This window comes from Melanotaenia boesemani, chromosome 8, assembly GCF_017639745.1.
Source record: "Melanotaenia boesemani isolate fMelBoe1 chromosome 8, fMelBoe1.pri, whole genome shotgun sequence".
Classification (NCBI taxonomy): Eukaryota; Metazoa; Chordata; class Actinopteri; order Atheriniformes; family Melanotaeniidae; genus Melanotaenia; species Melanotaenia boesemani.
Genome location: NC_055689.1, coordinates 1,305,403 through 1,324,480, shown reverse-complemented (window position 1 = coordinate 1,324,480; position 19,078 = coordinate 1,305,403). Strand labels below are relative to the sequence as shown.

Genomic DNA, 19,078 nt, shown 5'->3' with positions numbered 1-19,078 from the left:
ATTAATAAAATCCAGAGTTTTCTTCAGGAATATGAGCTAATATGGGAGCAAAGTGAGCTAGCTTATATGGACAAAGTTTAGAAGAGACAACAAGCTGATGTTCCACAAGTTTCCATCAGAAGAACTAACCGACCACCTCGCCTCTGAAAGAACTGGGTGACGTACTGTCCACCTGTGACGGATGGACCCCTCGGAGACAAAGGTAGGTTAACATAACTTTATTTACAAGGGAGAATGAGTGTCATCTTACATAGGCAGGCAGTGGGAGGGCTGGCTGAAGATCCACGGGGCAACAACAGGAGAGGAGCTGGGTCCATGCAGGGATGGTCAAGGTCCGACAAGGAGTGAAGGTGGCGATAGGGTATATAGGAGCAGATGGGAGACAGGTGTGACTGATCAGGGATCTGGGGAGTAATTGGCTAAAGGGCAGGACTGGAGTGAATGTGGCAAGGTGAGATGATAAGAATTGGATGTGGTGGCTGGGGTGCCTGGCTAGACCAGGTGAGGGCGTGACACCACCCCTCTGTTCTCTGTCCAGTCTCAACTTTTTTTTTTTTTTTTAAACTTCCTGATTTTTGAGGCATCCTGCCGTCTTACCATCCGCTCGCTGTCTGTAGCACTGGTGGAGCAGCTGATGGAGCAGCTGATGGAGCAGGTGGACTGAACCATTTAAGGGAAATATAGGGGGGTGGGGGTGGGGGGGTGTTTGGAACTGTTTCCAAAACAAAGAAACTTAGTGATACCAATGCATTGTAACTGTCAGTCATGGACCCCTAGAATCCTTCTCCTTTATCCCCCCCTTTTCGGCGCCCCAGTGTTCACCTGTCCACTGATAACAAGCTGGATGCTCCCTCTTCTCTTTAGTCTGCAGGACACGCCGTCCATGCTTTCCACAAACTAGTTCATATCTTCATCCAGGTTTCCACTTTGCCTCAGACCATTTTAAATGAGCTTTGGTCCAGAGAAGATGGAAGAAGATTCTGGATCCTGTTCACATCTGGCTTCTTCTCTGCATGATGGAGCTTTAACCTGCATTTGTGGGTTTCAGGGTGAACTGTGTTCACAGACAGTGGTTTCTGGAAGTCTTCCTTAGTCCATGCAGTGGTTTCCAGTAGAGAATCATGTGAGATTGGTGATTCTGTCCATCTTTCCATCTGAGAGACTCTGCCTCTCTGAAATGCTCCTTTTATACCCAGTCATGTTACTGACCTGTTGCCAGGTAACCTGGTTAGTTGTCAAATGCTCCTCCAGGCGTACTTTTCAGCTCATATTTTCATCACATGGTGAAATGTCTCCGTTTCATCCTCTGAGATGTTGGTTATCTGCTACTGGCATAAAATATGGATGGATGGGGTTGATAAATCTAATCTTTATTTACATTTTACACAGTATCCCAACATTTTTGGAGTTGGTTTTGTGATTAAAAATCCTAACTTATATAACCAAGCTTTAAAATGCTCTCTAATCTGCAATATTAGGCTATGTCCACATGGCACTGAAGCCAGTTCAGGTGTGAAAATAGTGTGAAAACTAGGAGAAAGGCTTCAACATCTGCACAACACCGCTTTAGTACATAGTACAGGCTGTGGGGGCGCTAGAGAGTAACACTCCAAAGCTAGAGCAGAACGATGCATGTGCAGATAAAGACTCACTGCGTGTTGCAGGAAGTTTACATTGAAAGCAGAGAAGAAAAGATGGCTGAGGATTCATGAAGCAAGAGAAACATTTATTTGGACTAATGAAGTTGAGCTTCTTAAAAAAAACTCTGGACTACAAAGCATAAAAAACTTGAGGAAGGTGGATTGGGAATCGACATGTTCGTCACATTGACGTCATATCCTCGAGTTGTGTGGCTTTGCTGTCCACACAGTACCGCAGACGGTAGAGGACTCAAACCGATCCACTCTGGTACCTGGTTTCAGACATGGCCGGTTTGGAGGCTCATCCCTGCTTATTGGGGATGAAAGGGTGGTTTGCTAAAATACTTTTGCGGTTTTGCTGCAATCTGGCGTCGTGGGGATGGGCCCTTAAACATTTGTAATACCTATTCAAAGAAGGAGAAAATTAACTGTTTTTTAGACAATTAACTGTCCTTTAGATAAAAACTATTGATTAATGGCCCTGTGGACTCCCCATCTACACACAAACACATCCTCCTTTACAACCAGCATTTATTTGACCGGCCTAATTTTTCTCAACACAAGCACCAACAATAAGCAGCACAGAGGCCTCATTAAAGAGACTTTCCTTCCAGTTAGCACACATACAGCCCTCGGATGACCCATTAGTTGTATAATGTCTGGGACAATGCTTCCCTGTCACACACATTCCCATTGTGCTCTCCAGAGTTAAAGCTGGGTTTAGATTTAGGATTGCTGTAAAAGCGTGTGTGTGGGGGAGGTGGTTCAAATCCCCAACTGTGCCCCAGATAAGACAACAAGTTGCATATAGCATCACTTTCATCTGTTCATATCTGCAACACCCCCCCACCCAAGCCCAAGTAGCCACACATTCACCAGCAGATTCATCACTTATCATTAAAAGAGATTAGAGTGGGTTTGTTGTGTGTCTTCTCCTCCCTTTATCTGCAGCTGACCCTGTGTCTTTAAGCAAGGCAGCGGTGTGAATGTCAGTTTGACCTCTTGGGTTAAACTCGAACACAAATCACCATGTGCTCCACAAAGAGGTGAAACAGACGGCCTCAGAGACCATGCCCACAACACAGTAAAAATCTAAAGTGGTCTAATCCAAGGCCGATGCAGGAGGGCAGCGGGGAGCTGGGAACCAACATAAATACTGTACCCGTCTTCTTGCTTTCAGCACTATATGTATTGTTGTTTATTGTTATTTGCAACCTCCTTTTATAATTGTTCATTTTGAAGCTTTATTATTTTTAATTATTTGTTTGTTTTTGCCCTGTTATGCATTTAATTAAAAGTTGCAGATGCTGACAACAGCTACGCCGTAACCGACCGCACGCAGACACTGCGCGACAGCTACGCTGTAAATGACTGCATGCAGACGCCGACGACAGCTGTGCCGTAGCCGATCCTATGCAGATGCTGATGCCGACAACAGCTGCGCTGTCACCGACCTCATGCAGACGCTGCGTGACAGCTATGCCATAGCTGATCACACACAGAGAGCGATGACAGCTACACTGTAACCGACCTCACTCAGACACAGCACGACAGCTTCGCCAAAATAAATCCATCAATAGACAGAAAAATGTAAACCAGTTTTTTTTTCTCTATAGCATTCAAGAAGTGCATGTAGACAGATCTGATTAAATGATAAGAACTACCTGATCACTCCCTGAAATCTGATTTCGTGGTCATGTAAATGGGCTGGACATTGCAGTTTGTGGTATGTATTGATTGGAAACCCCTAACCCACTAAGATCTGCCTTATCTTGGCCACCCCAATAAAAATTTCCTGGATACACCCCTGGACTGATACCAAGTTTGCACACAAGCATGCACATTAATTAGATTGTTATGAGCAGAAAACATTCAGAAACTAAATGTAATCCCTGAAAGACAAGGGCCAAGACAAGAGATGAGAGGCGTGTGTGCTGCAGGGCTTCAGGGTGATCTGGTATTTAAGGGGTGGTTTCTGAGGCCTTTGGGGTCATGCTCTCTGCATCTCTGAAGATATACATCCTCCACATTCTTCAGCCGTGTGTGTTTGTGTGCAGGCTGCCTCACACAGTCCATTCTCTTTGCTCTTTGACTCTGATGGCCATATAAGGCAGCCAGCACCATGGTAACCACCGGGCTTGAATAGCAGTGTCAAATCCCTGGGAGCACTCACACAAACACAGACGTGCCCCCTCCCCCTCTGCATGCAGACGCTCCTGCTTCCTCCCTCTTTTTGCTGGATTTCTCACTCTCAGCAACATTCATATGCTGGCGGGAGGAAAACACACAGGAGAATAAAGAGGGGCGAAAAGGGGGGAAATAGAAAAATCCTGCCTATGTTGGGCTTGGGGACTTCCTCGAGTCATAATCTGATTTGTGGCATCTCTTCCACCCCCTCCTCCCGTCTGCCTGAGCCGGAGGGAAAGGCTCAAGAAGCACGCAGGGCAAGGCCGCGAGTCATTAGTTCTTGGTGGGCAAGCACTGACAAAGGACGGGGGGAGAAGCTGCAGGAGCCGCTGTTTTCATTTATTTATTTGTTTGTGTCCTTCTTTGTGTGTTTGGGGAAGGAAGCAGCGCACAGGACACCGCCACCACCGGGCATCTCCTTGTGTTGAGGTGGTGTGTTGTGGAAGAAGAGAGGGCAGTCCGCATCGGCTCCGTCAGCCGACATTGCAGCATCTGCGGCTGGCGGCGCCTCAAAACAGCCGGTGGAAAAAGTACGCGATGTTGCGTGGAAGTTAGCTTGTTTGGAAAATGTTCACAGCCGGTCAAAATGCTGCTGCTGGTAAGCGGAACACCAGAGAAAAGGTGAGCAGTGCCTCGCTGAATGGACCGGAGATCTAAAGCCAAACAAGGGGCTCCTTCTCCGGCGAGGCAAGCCACAGACGCGGCGTGTTGTTGCCGTTTACTCCGAGGTGAGCTCGGTATCTTTTACCGGAGGTCTTACATTAATTATAACCGCCAAGATAATAAATAAATAAATCCGTGTGAGGGGTACTTTAAGAGGAGGGGGTTAAATCCTCTCCAGGCATGTGCCAAGGCGAGCTAAACAGAGGTCCTTTTTCAGCCATTACTGTTGCTACAGAGACGGAGCTGCGCGCGTGACACAAACAGCGAAATATGAAGCTGTACGTTGAAAATTGTTAAGCTTGTGTCGTTTTCCTTTAAATCTTTGCCTTTTCTACTGTCGGGCAGTATATTTGACTCATTGTCTCCCGTTAAAGACTCTCCGGCTGAAGCGGGGACGTTGGACTGGCAGCTCACGCGCAGGCTTCTCTTCGCCCGTCGCGAGCTCCAGAGGACCAGAGTTTGATATAAGCGGAAAAAGGCAGAAAGTTGTCCCAGAGAAACTGTTTTCAGGTCACCGTGGACTGGACTAAAGTTTTCGCGTGTTTTCTTATTAAACCTTATTTAGCTCGAGGACCCCCACCTACATACGCGTGTTATTATCTGGCTGAACATGATTTATAAATGAGAGCACAGTCCCGCTGAAAACTCCGAATCTGGCAGAAACTCGCCGCTTTTTATTTTCTTCTTCTCTTCCTGCTACCTTGACAGCAACCGGAGTTGCTCGTCCGTTTTCTCCTGCTGTGGTTCGGTAACCAAGCGATGGCCATGGTGAGTGGGGGCTGGGGAGATCCCAATGGAGGTACTAACGGGTTGGGGGAAAAGGGCTACCTGAGGGGGGAGGAGGAAGACGGCTCTCCTCAGGCGGTGGGCAGCGACATGGAGGCCGGGGACGAGGACAAGGCCTGCGTGGTGGACTGCGTGGTGTGCGGGGACAAGTCCAGCGGTAAACACTACGGCGTGTTCACCTGTGAAGGCTGCAAGAGCTTCTTCAAGAGGAGCGTCAGACGGAACCTGAGCTACACGTGCAGGTGCGCGAGGCATTCTGGGAGTTGTTTGTTTTGGTTGTTCCTGAGGTTCATTCAGGACTCTGCTGGCTGAAGTAGAGAAGTACGAGAGTGCTGCGTTTAAAGATGATCTCTCTGTCATAAAACAGGCTAGAGGAAAATATTGAGTTAATAAATATGAGGCTTCGACAAACAGGAAGATATATATGAAAAAATATAATGAACGTGTCATTGAATTAAAAATAGACAAATAATGATGATGAAAGTAGGAAAAATATTTAAAAAAAAAAACTAAACAACCCCCCTCCCATAACTGTCTACGTTGTGGAAAATATTACAAATTTGGTATGCATGATAGTATCAGCACAATATGGATATGAGCTTCAACATTAAGTCTGGGATATCGACCATTCCACTGATGCGATAACCAGGTGCAGGGAGAACATGGCCCAGGTCTGTTTTCTAGGATAGGGTGCACGTATGTTACTTGTTTTGTCCTGATTTAATTTGACATTTGATTTCTTATTTACACACTGAGCAAGCATCACATCATCACTGGGTCTGCGTTTCCAGCAGGCCAACACGCAGATGTCTGCAGATGAATATGCATTTCACTTCCACAGCACAGGAAGCTGCAGTTTGGTCTGGGGGGCGGTATCGCCAGTCAGCCAAATGAGTTGTAAAATATCCACATGTCAGATATCGGAGGAGCATAATCTAATAAAACTAGATTAGAGTACAATAAAAATATGATTAAATATGAAAAATATTTAATACAATTAATAAAAAAAACAGAAAACAAGCCTCCAAAAAGAAAAACAACAATGTTGAATGTAGGGAAAATGATGGATAAAAATGACTAAATATTAAACTAAACTAAATTAAAAAGGGATTCATGTGGAAGCCCTTCGATGCAGTTTCATGGCCAGTTTCCTTCCCATGAGTCAGAGAGAGAAGAGATGACCCAAATTATTCATAAATAAAAATCATGGCTCCGAGTTTCCTTTATTAAAAGATGAAAAATCCTCAGATGAGATTTAAAACAAGCTAACGGTGTCGTTTAGAACAACACCAAAAATCCAGTAAACCAGATCAGGTTTGAGTGAAGCCGGCATCACCCCGACACGTCACTGAGAAGAGGAGAATAAATGCGATGATCCAGCTGTTCGAGCATCTTCAGGTCAGCTGTAACATGTAGGTCGTACGTTGTCATATTCCAGCCCCCCAGTCTTCAGGGTTACTTTCATTATGTGTCAGCCCCGTGTAACGATGACCAGATGAGTTTACTGTGTTTCATAAAGATACTTTTAATAACTTCAGCAGTTTTCGAGCTGAATGAGACCAGCGTCAGCTCTTTACGCTCCGTAAAGTTGCTTTTATGCCACATGATGGAAAAGCTGGTTTTATCCTGCAGTCGTAATAATCAGTAACAGGAAACCTCGGATCAGACTGCAGACGCCAAGTGAATCTTTGTGCATATTAAAATGTTCCACTTGGAAATAATGCTGCCATCTCGTACAAAGTGGTTCTGCATCTGTAATGAGGTGGGTATGTTTGGGCTTATCTGTTGGAAAAGCAGGCTGGTGAAGGTAAGATGAGCACGTCGGGCAGCAACAGATCTCACAGGAACCTCAGGAAGTCAGCATGAAGGTGGTGCTGCAGGAGCAGGACGACAGTGAATCATATTTCCCACATATGCATATGTTCCCATTCTCAGGTCGAACCGAGAGTGTCAGATCGATCAGCACCACAGGAACCAGTGCCAGTACTGCCGCCTGAAGAAGTGTTTCCGTGTCGGCATGCGCAAAGAAGGTATCTGTCTGCTTGTTGGCTGGGGAATTATTTACAGGACTTTCTGTTCCCTCCATCAGCTGCCATTAGAAAAGAAGAAAATCAATCTTGGTCTGGTGGTAATTGGCCTTCCATATTATCAGGCTTCTTCAGCTCCAGGGTGCAGAGAAGACACCACAGCTGACTGCCTGCACCCCATCATGGCTGAGCTCGCCATGCGTGTCGGCTCAATGCTGCCATCTAAGTGGCTTAATCTAGTTCCTGCGTAAGAGTGGCTGAGAGGATACCAGGCTAAGACATCTATGTCCCACTGCCTTAAGCCTTTGCTTGGAGCTGCAGCAACCCTCTGGATTTAGCTGACTCCATCCGGAAGAATCCAATATGGAGATTCAGGTTAAGTGGTGGAGATCAAGCAGCTGTCACTCAGACAGAAGCAGCAGATAAATGCATGCTTACAGGATTTCTGCAGTCCTCCATCAATTTAGCAACAATATGTTTTCACAGCAGGTGGAAGTGGGAAACTCATCCTCTCTGAGTGTTTACGTTGTCTTTTCCTCCTGATCACAGTTCTTAAAGGAGGCTGACATAGTGCCCCCGTTGCTGTAGCGTCTCCCCAGGCGGTCAGAGGCCAGCCAATCAGCAGCCTCCTGAGGATGCTGCAGCTTGCTGGAACGAGCTCAATGTATCCAAGTCCCAAAATGAACCAGACAATGTTCAATTAAATCGGATTTTTCCATAGTAACTGCTGGATAAGCCCCGCTTCCAGAAAGTTGGGACGCCGTGTGAACGGTCAATAAAACCAGAATTAATTGATTTCCAGAATCATCCATCTTTTATTTCCAATAGAAGATAAACAACATGTCAGATGATGGAACGGAGGCATTTCACCATGTGAGCTGATAGTGAATCTGATACAGCAACATGTCTAGAAAAAGTAGTTCCAGGGTGATTTTCAGCACGGTGTAAAAAGTAGTTCCAGGGTGATGTTCAGCACGGTGTAAAAAGTAGTTCCAGGGTGATGTTCGGCACGGTATAAAAAGTAGTTCCAGGGTGATGTTCGGCACGGTGTAAAAAGTAGTTCCAGGGTGATGTTCGGCACGGTGTAAAAAGTAGTTCCAGGGTGGTGTTCGGCACGGTGTAAAAAGTAGTTCCAGGGTGGTGTTCAGCACGGTGTAAAAAGTAGGTCCAGGGTGGTGTTCAGCACAGTGTAAAAAGTAGTTCCAGGGTGGTGTTCAGCTCGATGTAAAAAGTAGTTCCAGGGTGGTGTTCAGCAAGGTGTAAAAAGTAGGTCCAGGGTGATGTTCAACACGGTGTAAAAAGTAGTTCCAGGGTGATGTTCGGCACGGTCTAAAAAGTAGTTCCAGGGTGATGTTCAGCACGGTGTAAAAAGTAGTTCCAGGGTGATGTTCGGCACGGTGTAAAAAGTAGTTCCAGGGTGATGTTCGGCACGGTGTAAAAAGTAGTTCCAGGGTGATGTTCGGCACGGTGTAAAAAGTAGTTCCAGGGTGATGTTCGGCACGGTGTAAAAAGTAGTTCCAGGGTGATGTTCGGCACGGTGTAAAAAGTAGTTCCAGGGTGATGTTCGGCACGGTGTAAAAAGTAGTTCCAGGGTGATGTTCGGCACGGTGTAAAAAGTAGTTCCAGGGTGATGTTCGGCACGGTGTAAAAAGTAGTTCCAGGGTGATGTTCGGCACGGTGTAAAAAGTAGTTCCAGGGTGATGTTCGGCACGGTGTAAAAAGTAGTTCCAGGGTGGTGTTCAGCATGGTGTAAAAAGTAGTTCTAGGGTGATGTTCAGCATGGTGTAAAAAGTAGTTCCAGGGTGGTGTTCAGCATGGTGTAGCATTTCTTCTTGTAACATGTCTGGAAACGTCTGGGAAGTGAGGAGACCAGTTACTGGAGTTTTAGGGGAGGAATGTTGTCCCATTCTGGTCTGATGCAGGATTCTAGCTGCTCTACAGTCCTGGACCTTGGTTGCTGGATTTCTGCTTCCATGATGCTCCAGATGTTGTGTACTGGTGAAAGGTCTGGACTGCAGGCAGGCCAGTTCAGCAGCCGGACTCTTCTCCTGTGAAGCCATGCTGCTGTGATGGATGCAGGATGTGGTTCAGCATCGTCTGTCAGGTCTGGACTGCAGGTGGACCTGTTCCAGTGTTCACGAAGAGTGCTTCTAAGAAAACAGAATTAAAAGAGAATTTATTTTTAAGATTTAACATTTCAATACAGAGTAAAAATTTTATGCAACTTAGTTTTAATTTTCTATTTTGGCATTTTCAAACCCCCTTTTCCTCCTCTCCTCTCCTCTCCTCTCCTCTCCTCTCCTCTCCTCTCCTCTCCCTCTTGTCCCCCAACCAAACTACAGCAGTTCAGCGCGGTCGTATCCCCCCCCAGCCGAGCCTCAGTCCCTCCATCACACCCGTAGGTGGCGGCAGCGGCCTGGGAGGCACCGAGTACTACAACAACAACAACAACAGCAGCAGTGGAGGCCAGCCGGTGTCGGAGCTGATTTCCCAGCTACTTCGGGCGGAGCCGTACCCCAGCAGCAGATATGGACACCAGTACAACCAGCAGAGTGGCCCAGATAACACCATGGGCATTGATAACATCTGCGAGCTGGCTGCTCGGCTGCTCTTCAGCACCGTGGAGTGGGCCAGAAACATCCCCTACTTCCCCGAGCTGCCCGTCTCAGACCAGGTTCGTGGGTAAACTTCATTTTATGGCGAGATGTTAAAATTTCTGTTTCAATATGCAAATGAGGTATTGCCGAAAATGCACTAATTTGCATACATTTCTGGGGAAAAAGGCTAAACCCCTGGATTAAAGCAGGTGCAAAGTTCTTTTTGAATTTTGTTGGCGTATCAGAGTGGAAGGGTTTGAAATGCTTTATGATACAGGTTTTGAATGAGATATATAATAAACCTTCAGTAAAGTCAACATACAAACAGGAGCAGAACTGGAAAGTCTGGTGTCTGGAAATGCTGCTCAAGTGGAGGTTTGTGTCCCAGAGTAAGTTTAAACTACATGTTTGTTCCAAAACTCTATTCCAGACATCAGATCCAGTCAGATTCATAGAAACAACAATCAGACATGGTGTTTTTATGGAAGCTTGTAGGTAAAGTGCAGGGATTTCCAAAACATTTCCCAAAATTTTGGGGGCTGCATTCTCCATTTAAAGGGCCAATAGAATGTTTTGCACATTGAACTTCATTTCTCAAACGAACGTGGAAACGAGCACATCTGATCACAGGAACGATCTTACGATTGGATCCGAGTGTGGTTCATGAAATCTTCGTATCTGACCGATCCAGTGTAGGATTGATCGGGCCTTGATAGATCCGGTGGCTGAAATCCATCTTCGTTTACATGTCCCGCACTTAATTATTCATTGTCCAGAGGCCCTGCCCAGTGAGGTCAAACCCTGGAGAGGAGACGTTCTGCCATAGACAGAAACTTTTCAGAGGTGGAGGTAGAAATCCCAGCTGAGGTGTAATTAAATTTTCCATAAGTATATATATGAGAAGAGAAGAGGGGGACCACCACCCCAGTCTGCCAGTCCAGGGGAACTGTCCCTGATGTCCATGCGATGCTGCAGAGGCGTGTCAGCCAAGACAGCCCTACAGCATTCAGAGCCTTAAGGAACTCTAGGCTACCTGAGGATATTGAAGGACCACAACCCAGCAAATTTTTCTCTCAGCTTTTACAAGAGGTTTTTGGCCAAGAGGTTTTCCCTACTGCACCTGGACTAGACCGAGCTCACCGCAGCCTGGCCGCAAAGCCGAAGCCGGGCGGTGAGCCCTGGGCTGTCCTGCTTAGTTTTCACCGCTTTCAAACAAAGGACCTACTTGTACGTGAAGCCCGGAGCAGAAAACCGCTGGTCTGTCAGAGGCATGTTTTCAGCGTTTATGAGGATTATCCACAGGACCTAGCAAATCACCGTTTAAAATGGTGATGTCTTCTTTGTACGAACTGGGGCTGAAACTGGCTTTGCTGTGCCCCGCGAGGCTCTGCATCACGCATGCAGATGCACATGGTTTGGATCCGTGGCTGAGGCGGAGAGATTTGTTGAGGGAGCCGAGATTCTTCCTCTTGAAAAGGACGTCTGGTTGCTGTGGTTTAAATGGCAGGTTTCTCACTTTTAAAGTTGTTTTCGAGCGGAGGCTTGTGTTTACTTACTACTGCTTGTCAGCATACAGACGTGTTTAATTTCACCTTTGTATCTGTGTAATGCTTCTGTGATGATGTTTATAATCAATATTCTAATTTGAGGCACTTTTTTGTTTAGTTTTTTATATTACTGATGACGGGACAGGGGCTTCCCAGTTAGACAGACGTTAAGTTGGAAGACGTTATGTTAGGGTAGCTGTGATGTCCGTTCAGACAGCTAGATTCACCTTTGTGGGAGGGATGTCGGGTTTTGCTGAGGTGTGTTTTGCTGTCACTTGTATTTTTGTTTGTATTTCTCATTGCAGCTTTCAGGATAACAACTTCTCATTGCATAAAGAATGTTACTTCTTTACTTTATCTGATCTTATTTATTTAAACAAGTATGGATCTTAATATTATAAGTTGGAATGCCAAGGGCCTGAATCACCCTGTTAAGAGGAAGAATGTCTTGTCACATCTGAAACATTTAAAGGTTGGGGTAGCTTTTCTCCAAGAAATCCACCTCAAATGCTCAGACCAGTCATGTTTAAGAACTGGATGGGTGGGGCAGCTCTATCACTCCACTTTTCAGGCAAAGACATAAGGTGTTGCCATAGTGATTAGTAAGGATGCATCGTTCACACATGCTCTAGTAGATGTGAACGGGCCATTATAGTCACAGGACTATTGTACAATATAAAAGTTGCGTTGATTGTATGTATGCGTCCAATTTTAATGACCCACAGTTTTTTCTGATTCCGGATTTAACTCCATACTTGCTTATTATGGGGGGTGATTTCAACCTTTGTATGGACCCTGGCATCCTCTAGACCTGGTAGCTTCATTCAGCTATTTCATGGTATGTCTGGAATGGGAAACAACCCTGTCTACGTAAAGATTTTTTACTGAAACCAAGGCGTGATGGTTGCATGGCTCCTCCAAACTTTAAAATGTACTATTGGGCTGCTCACTTGCACACTTTGACATTTTGGGTGCACCATCATTTGGATGGGGACTGCCCTGCGTGGGTCAGCATGGAAGATCACTGCTGTGGTTCTGTCTCCTTGTCTGCCCTTTTAGCCACATCAACTTCCAAGCTTATGTCAGGTGTGCCTTGTGTGAAGCCTGTAGTCACCCACTCACTCAAAATCTATGCACAGTTTAGGAAACACTATACTTTGCAAACAAGTTGTCCAGCTACCCATGTTTTAGGTATCTATAAGTAAGGCGCTATGTGAAGGGTGAAGTAATGTTATTGATGATATTATGTCTTGTGATCAAAAGAAAAAAGGTGCGATCTCCTCTATAATTCCAAAGATCTCCACCCTTGAGCTCCCCTGTAACTCTAGGATATGGCACGCGTGGGATTGGGACCTCCAGATGGAGATGACCAATTCTATCTGGGCTAATGTTTTAAAGCGTGTTCACTCCTCTTCTATGTGTGCATGTCTCGCTCTTATTCAGTTTAAAGTTGTGTATTGTGCACATGTGCCAAATCAAAACTGGCTAAAATGTTCCCACAGACCGATCCCACAGGTGACAGGTGCAAAACTACTGAAGCAACACTGTTACATATGTTCTGGTCCTACTCCAGTCTGGAGGGATATTGGAGGGGGGCATCTTTGATGCATTATCTGCTGTGTTAGAAATTAGGATTGACCCGTCCCCATATATCACTTTTTGGGATTGCTCCAGATGGCTTACAGCTTCCAGGGGGTGGGCATAGGGTTATTGTCTTTAGTACCCTATTGGCATGCCGTCTTATCCTTCTCAAGTGGAAGGAGTCTGGCTCACCCTCAGTAACTCAATGGATAAGGGAAGTGATGTCAAACCTTAGACTGGAAAAAATTAGGTACACCTTACGTGGGTCTGAACAGAAATTTCTGAAGGTATGGAAATCATTTCTAACCTTCTTTGACCAACCGACCACTCAGTTTCAGATTCAGAGGCCTTGATCAGATATAGGCTTATGGTTATGTTAGGATTAGGAGTGACTGCAATACTAATAATAATGCATAATAATGTGCAATATGTCTTATATATTTTTTATTGTGACTGTGGTGACAGCAAGGGTTTGGGAGGGTTTTGGGGTGTTGTTTTATTATGTTCTTATGTGCATTTTTCTTCCTATTCTGAAATAATAATCAAGAAAAAGCGAAACAGGAATTTGAGGGGGCATGTCAATATGAACCAATGAAACTGAGCCCAGCCAATGAGAGTTAGTCTTTTGCACAAATACGCTTCCTTTTTCTATAAGTTTAGTTGCTAAGTGGAAATGTCAAGTTTGGATGAGATCACGTCGTTAAAGACAAACGGAGCTAAAGGCTAGCTTTAGGAGAATTTTGAAGAGATTTGGGTATGTGTGCAAAGTATCATGAAATAAACACCTAAAGTATTTATTTCTGATGTTTTATTTCTGCTAGTCTGAATAAGACATGTTATTTAAAAACACCAGACTAAAAACTGACCAAGTGATGTAGAAATCTGGGGTGTTGCCTACCGTGTCTCGCCTTAAATCTTTAAAAGGGGTTTAGCTTTGTTATTAGATGCTTTATTGAGGCAAAAGTAAAACCGGCAACATCACAAATGTGCTTTCGACCTGGTCAGGTGGCCCTGCTGAGGCTGAGCTGGAGCGAGCTCTTCATTCTCAACGCAGCCCAGTCGGCTCTGCCGCTCCACATGGCGCCTCTGCTGGCTGCCGCCGGCTTCCACTCCTCGCCCATGTCCGCCGAGCGCGTGGTGTCCTTCATGGACCAGGTGAGGATGTTCCAGGACCAAGTGGACAAGCTGACAAGGCTGCAGGTGGATTCTGCAGAGTACAGCTGCCTCAAGGCCATCGCACTCTTCTCACCAGGTGAGAATACCTGTTTATGAGGGTTGACTCCAGAGATTAATGTGAAGGGTTGAGGTGTGAGCAGCAGGCTGCAGTGGCTGAGATGGGCTGCATTTTAAAAAGGAAATGTGCTTTATTTGCTCTTTTTTTTCTTTTGCATGTATTTATGTGTCTGAATGAAAACAAAGAAATGTGTTTGTTTTGGGCCCAAATATCTAAAAAGATAACATTTAAAATAGATTATCTTGTCATATTAACAAGTGCATCCAATCAGATACCTCGTTTATAAAATTAATACGTGACGTACAAATAAAAGCAACATAAAAAAAATCCTCTACCTCCACCTAAATTCAACTTCACAGTATGTTGCATGCATTGTACCTCAGAATTATTCTATTCTATTTTATTCTATTCTATTTTCATTTAGCAGACGCTTTTATCCAAACAACTTACATTTGAGATTAAGAACAACAAAAGCATGAATTCAACCAAGATGGGCATCATCATTAAGTGGTAGTCAGACTACTGTGAGTCCAGTTGGACCCAGGTGCTGTCATGTAGTGCTACCCCTGGCCCCGGCCTCCAGCACCAGGGCCCCGGCCTCCAGCCCCCGGCCCCTGACCTCCAATCCCTAGGCCCTGTCACGAGCCTAATTCTTCACATTCTACTCTTGTTACTGCAGCATTCCACTAGGATGTGCACTAAAGAAGTCAGACCAGATAGTTGTTAAATTTGTAAGATGTAATCAAAACAAACATGGAGACAATAGAGGAGGTCAGTGATTGGTTAACTTTGTGATCACAGCAGAAAAAGAACATCTGTATCATAGATGGTTTGTAAGGACCTAAAACCAAGCCCAGTTTGGTCTTTAATCCACTCTGTCATCTTTACTGCTGTTGACCCTGTGACCTTACATATATATATATATATATATATACACACACACACACACACACACATACATATGTATATTCAGGAGAGAACCCACTCCGGCACCATCTTCTGATCTTAATGCAACGAGGATTTCATGACTTTACTCTTTTATAAGTGGCTGCCTGTGAAAAGCACTGAAAGTGTCTTAAAGAGGATAAAAGGATATAATGTTTGCTTTAGAGTGTGTGAAAATGAAGAGGTTGTAGATTTATCCATGTTCCCCTCAGGCCTTTCATGTTAATGTTAACTGGTGTTCCAGCTCACCTTCAGGTCCTCACGACTCTTTATGTAAGCAGCCCACACTGTTAAGTAACTGCCTCCTCTTCCTCCCTCCCGTTTAGACGCCTGTGGTCTGACAGACCCGGTCCACGTGGAGTCTCTGCAGGAGAAGGCCCAGGTGGCTCTGACGGAGTACGAGAGGATGCAGTACCCGAGCCAGCCACAGCGCTTCGGCCGCCTCCTCTTGCGCCTGCCCGCTCTGCGCGCTGTCTCCGCCAGCCTCATCTCCCAGCTCTTTTTCATGCGCCTGGTAGGAAAAACACCCATCGAGACACTGATCCGTGACATGCAGCTCTCCGGAAGTTCCATCAGCTGGCCGTATGTCCCGGGACAGTAGCCCCTGACGGATGAGGTCTCCGTCTTGGATTATGACGATAAGGACCCACAGGAAACCTCCTGACTCATCACTGTCCATCTGTGTGGTTCTCACACCGCAGTGCCAGCTCGTCATCATGTGTGCCGTACTGTAACCGCTCAGTTCCCTCTCATGACAGCAAGCCTCCGGGGAGGCGGGGGGGTGAAGCTGTCTGTTTGCCAGCTGGTCGTTAGGGTGCCAGGTCTTGGGACAGAAACCAGCTCTTCGTGCTGCGCTCTGATATGGCCAACCATGTCACCACCCACATGTCATGATGACTAATGACGGCTCAGTTCCAGCACCCCCCCCCCCCCCCTCACACTCTTACATCCACACAGCTAAACTGTGGGACGGATTTTCCAACACTCCTTTTTGTGCCGACCAGCAGCCATGTTCTGGGCTTCGTTGTGGAGGGAGACTTCCTCTCTTTCCTCAGAACTGAAGCCAAGGAAGAAATGAAAGCAAGGGAGTTTGACCAAAGTGGACCACGTCCTCCTCAGAGAGGGTTTGATCTGCAGCCTGAGAAGCAGCACTGCCTTCTGTCTCCGTCACAAACGGGGCCTTCACAGGCCTCGCCGCGGCTGCAGAGTAGAAGAAGAAAAGCTCCATGAGAATGGACTAATACCTCACCAAGACATGTGAATGCTTTAGTCTGATAAACACAAACCTCTGGAAGATCAGCTCACCAGGAATCGCCTTCTTTCTGACAACTGCCGCCTTATTCTGTATGAGTTGGGTGGAGGGGGTGTCTGCAGATCATGAGTCTTACAAGCATTTGTCTTTAAAAAAAAAAAGAAAAAAGGTCCCTAAATCATTTTCAGTTGTCTTTTAAACAGCGTTGGTTGGTTAGATTAATTTTAAGTATGTATGTGAGGCTCAGTCATGTCACAAATCAAGCAGGTGATCAGATTTTATAACCAAAACTACCAGTTAAGTACGTTTACACAAGTTAATACTGTATTAAAACGTGTACATATATAAATATATATAAATTGAGCTAACTTTGTCTCTTTTGCATGTTCAGATGATTTCTGTCTCTAAGTTGAGCGTATTTTCCATCATGTAATTCAAGTTTCATTTAATCTTTCAAGTGTTGCTTTTACTGGTACCTTGTGTGTGAAAATACCTCTGCCATCTGTTCGCGCACGGAGAAGGAAGTATCATGCTTCTGGACGTGTTCCTGCTCATGCTTCTCTGCAGGCATCCTGCCGTGAACGATGGGACACCATGTTACGGATGAAAACTGCAAAGTCTGTGAGGAGCAGATGAAGAGAGAGCCCTCTTTCGCCGGGATTTACCTCCTATTTATATTTCAAGAGGTTTTACAGGATTGCACACACTCCATGTTCCAGATGGAGAAACTCTGCTACTCCATCCACCACGCCAAGCGACCACCTTGTAGAGGCTTTAAAGAAAAAAAAGAATGAATTGTTTTTCTTACCTTTGTTTTACTGGACTGAGAAATTTCATGTGTACTGAAAGTTATTAAAAGAATCCAACAGGTTTTATGTTGTTTTTAACTTCCTGAGAAGGTGCTGCAGTTTCATCTGTATGGGAAATGATAAAGATCTCCCCGAGGTCCACCTCCTCCACCAGGAGCGGTGGTGTGTAGCTCTGTGGGATAAACTATGATGGATATTTAACCCTATAACTGATTTACAGAAGTTTTCCAGGCATTTCTATCCCGTCCAGGAGGTTTACAATCCAGCCACTAAATGTAGTTTTATTCAGAGACTCTATCTGGTAAATCCACAATGATCCATGATAACAGCATTATTTATCACATTTCACCATAAAAACATCACCATCACTACTATGTTGCTAAGAGACCTCTATTTAGACTCCTGAGGGGTATTGCACGAAACCAAGATAAGGGATTAAGCCGGGATATGTTGGTTATCCTGGCTGAATTTAGCCCTAAGTCGGTTGCATGAAAGCAGCTCAAACTAAACCCGGCCAAGTTACTGTGGTGATTTATCCGCTGCAGCTAGCCTGCTCCAGACCAGGCTAACTGCTCAGGCTAAGATTAATCCTAGCGACTACCTGCATGTCCAACGTCAATTCTATGAGGAATTAATGTGTTTTACAGCATGTCCATGGTCTTCCTAAGTATGGCGCGTCATTTTAATCATCCAGTATTAAAATATTACATATACAGTCACTGTACATTTAATCCAAATCTGTTCGTAATCGCAGCAGCCTTTTTATATGGATTCGAGTTGTAGTATTATTACTCAGGCCAAGTGTTATATTGCTATGCTAATGAAGACTGCTCGTCAAATTGCTGTCAGAGGTTTTATAAATATGTTTTATTGCAGTAATTGAGATTACAAAACACAGCGGATGAGGTTACAAAGGTGTATTCAAAGAAATCCGTGACGAGGGCAATGTAGAATATTCAGGTCCAACTCCCCTTCACCTGTTCCCTCTTCATAATGGCTTTCCCTTTTTCAGAGGATGTGCTGGACGAGGAAGCCCGCATCCTCAGAAGAGCATTCAGACGTGAACGAGTCTTCAGGGACAGCTCACATCCCCTGGCCTTTGGAGATGACTATGTCATTGAGAGATACAGATTTTCAGTTACTGGATTTCCAGGTCCAGTTTTCAGAGTGTCCGGCGTTTAATCTCAAGATCCAGCTCCATTCCTTGGAGCTTGCTCTTTTTGAGTCAGCTTTTAACATCTGCCAGCTCCATCTCTCTCTCCAGGTGCCCTGAATAAATCGTTCTGACAGTTTGTGAGGTCTGTAAAGGAAATGTCAGTTAGCACAGCAGGATTTGTGCATAACGTAGATGTACTTTAGCCAATACTCACAATGTTACCAGGCCGCTTAGGAGACTGTGCAGCATCCGGGTCCTGCTACACATTTTCTATTAGCACCACATCACTGACTTCATATCCTTCATGGAATAAATAAGCAAGCCAATCCCATAAAACTGACATGCCTCAAACCTTCTGGACTCCACCGACACAGTCTCCTCATCTGCAGACGTGCATTCTGCAGCTGCAGATGTGCCTTCCTCCTGCCGTATACATGCAGCGAGAGGACTCGGATTAAGATTTCACAGAACATACCAAGCCTGTGATTTCGAGACACTGTACTAACCGGATCATCTTCTGGTGGCTCCAAAAGTGTAATTGTGTTCCCAGACACTGCAAGGTTATCCAAAGTCAGACACTATATTATATTTGATTGTGTTCCATGTGCAGTAGAATTGCAGTACGTGATGTACCTTGTATGAAGCGGACAGTTT

At 45.3% G+C, this 19,078-nt stretch overlaps 1 protein-coding gene across 2 annotated transcripts; it reads left to right on the top strand.

Annotated features, from left to right (window-relative positions):
* Window positions 1-3,839: 3,839 nt before the first annotated feature.
* On the top strand, window positions 3,840-17,329 carry nr2f6a (nuclear receptor subfamily 2, group F, member 6a). 2 transcript variants are annotated; one of them, XM_041992645.1, is made up of 6 exons: window positions 3,840-4,555; window positions 5,199-5,518; window positions 7,212-7,306; window positions 9,646-9,977; window positions 14,034-14,280; window positions 15,534-17,329. In XM_041992645.1, exons 2-6 carry the CDS (start codon window positions 5,250-5,252, stop codon window positions 15,806-15,808), a joined length of 1,218 nt encoding a protein of 405 aa, XP_041848579.1. In that variant the 5' UTR covers window positions 3,840-4,555; window positions 5,199-5,249; the 3' UTR covers window positions 15,809-17,329. The 2 variants fall into 2 exon arrangements, with proteins under 2 accessions (XP_041848579.1, XP_041848580.1); XM_041992646.1 differs by having other exon boundaries at window positions 3,840-5,518; window positions 9,649-9,977.
* The last annotated feature ends 1,749 nt before the right edge of the window (window positions 17,330-19,078 follow it).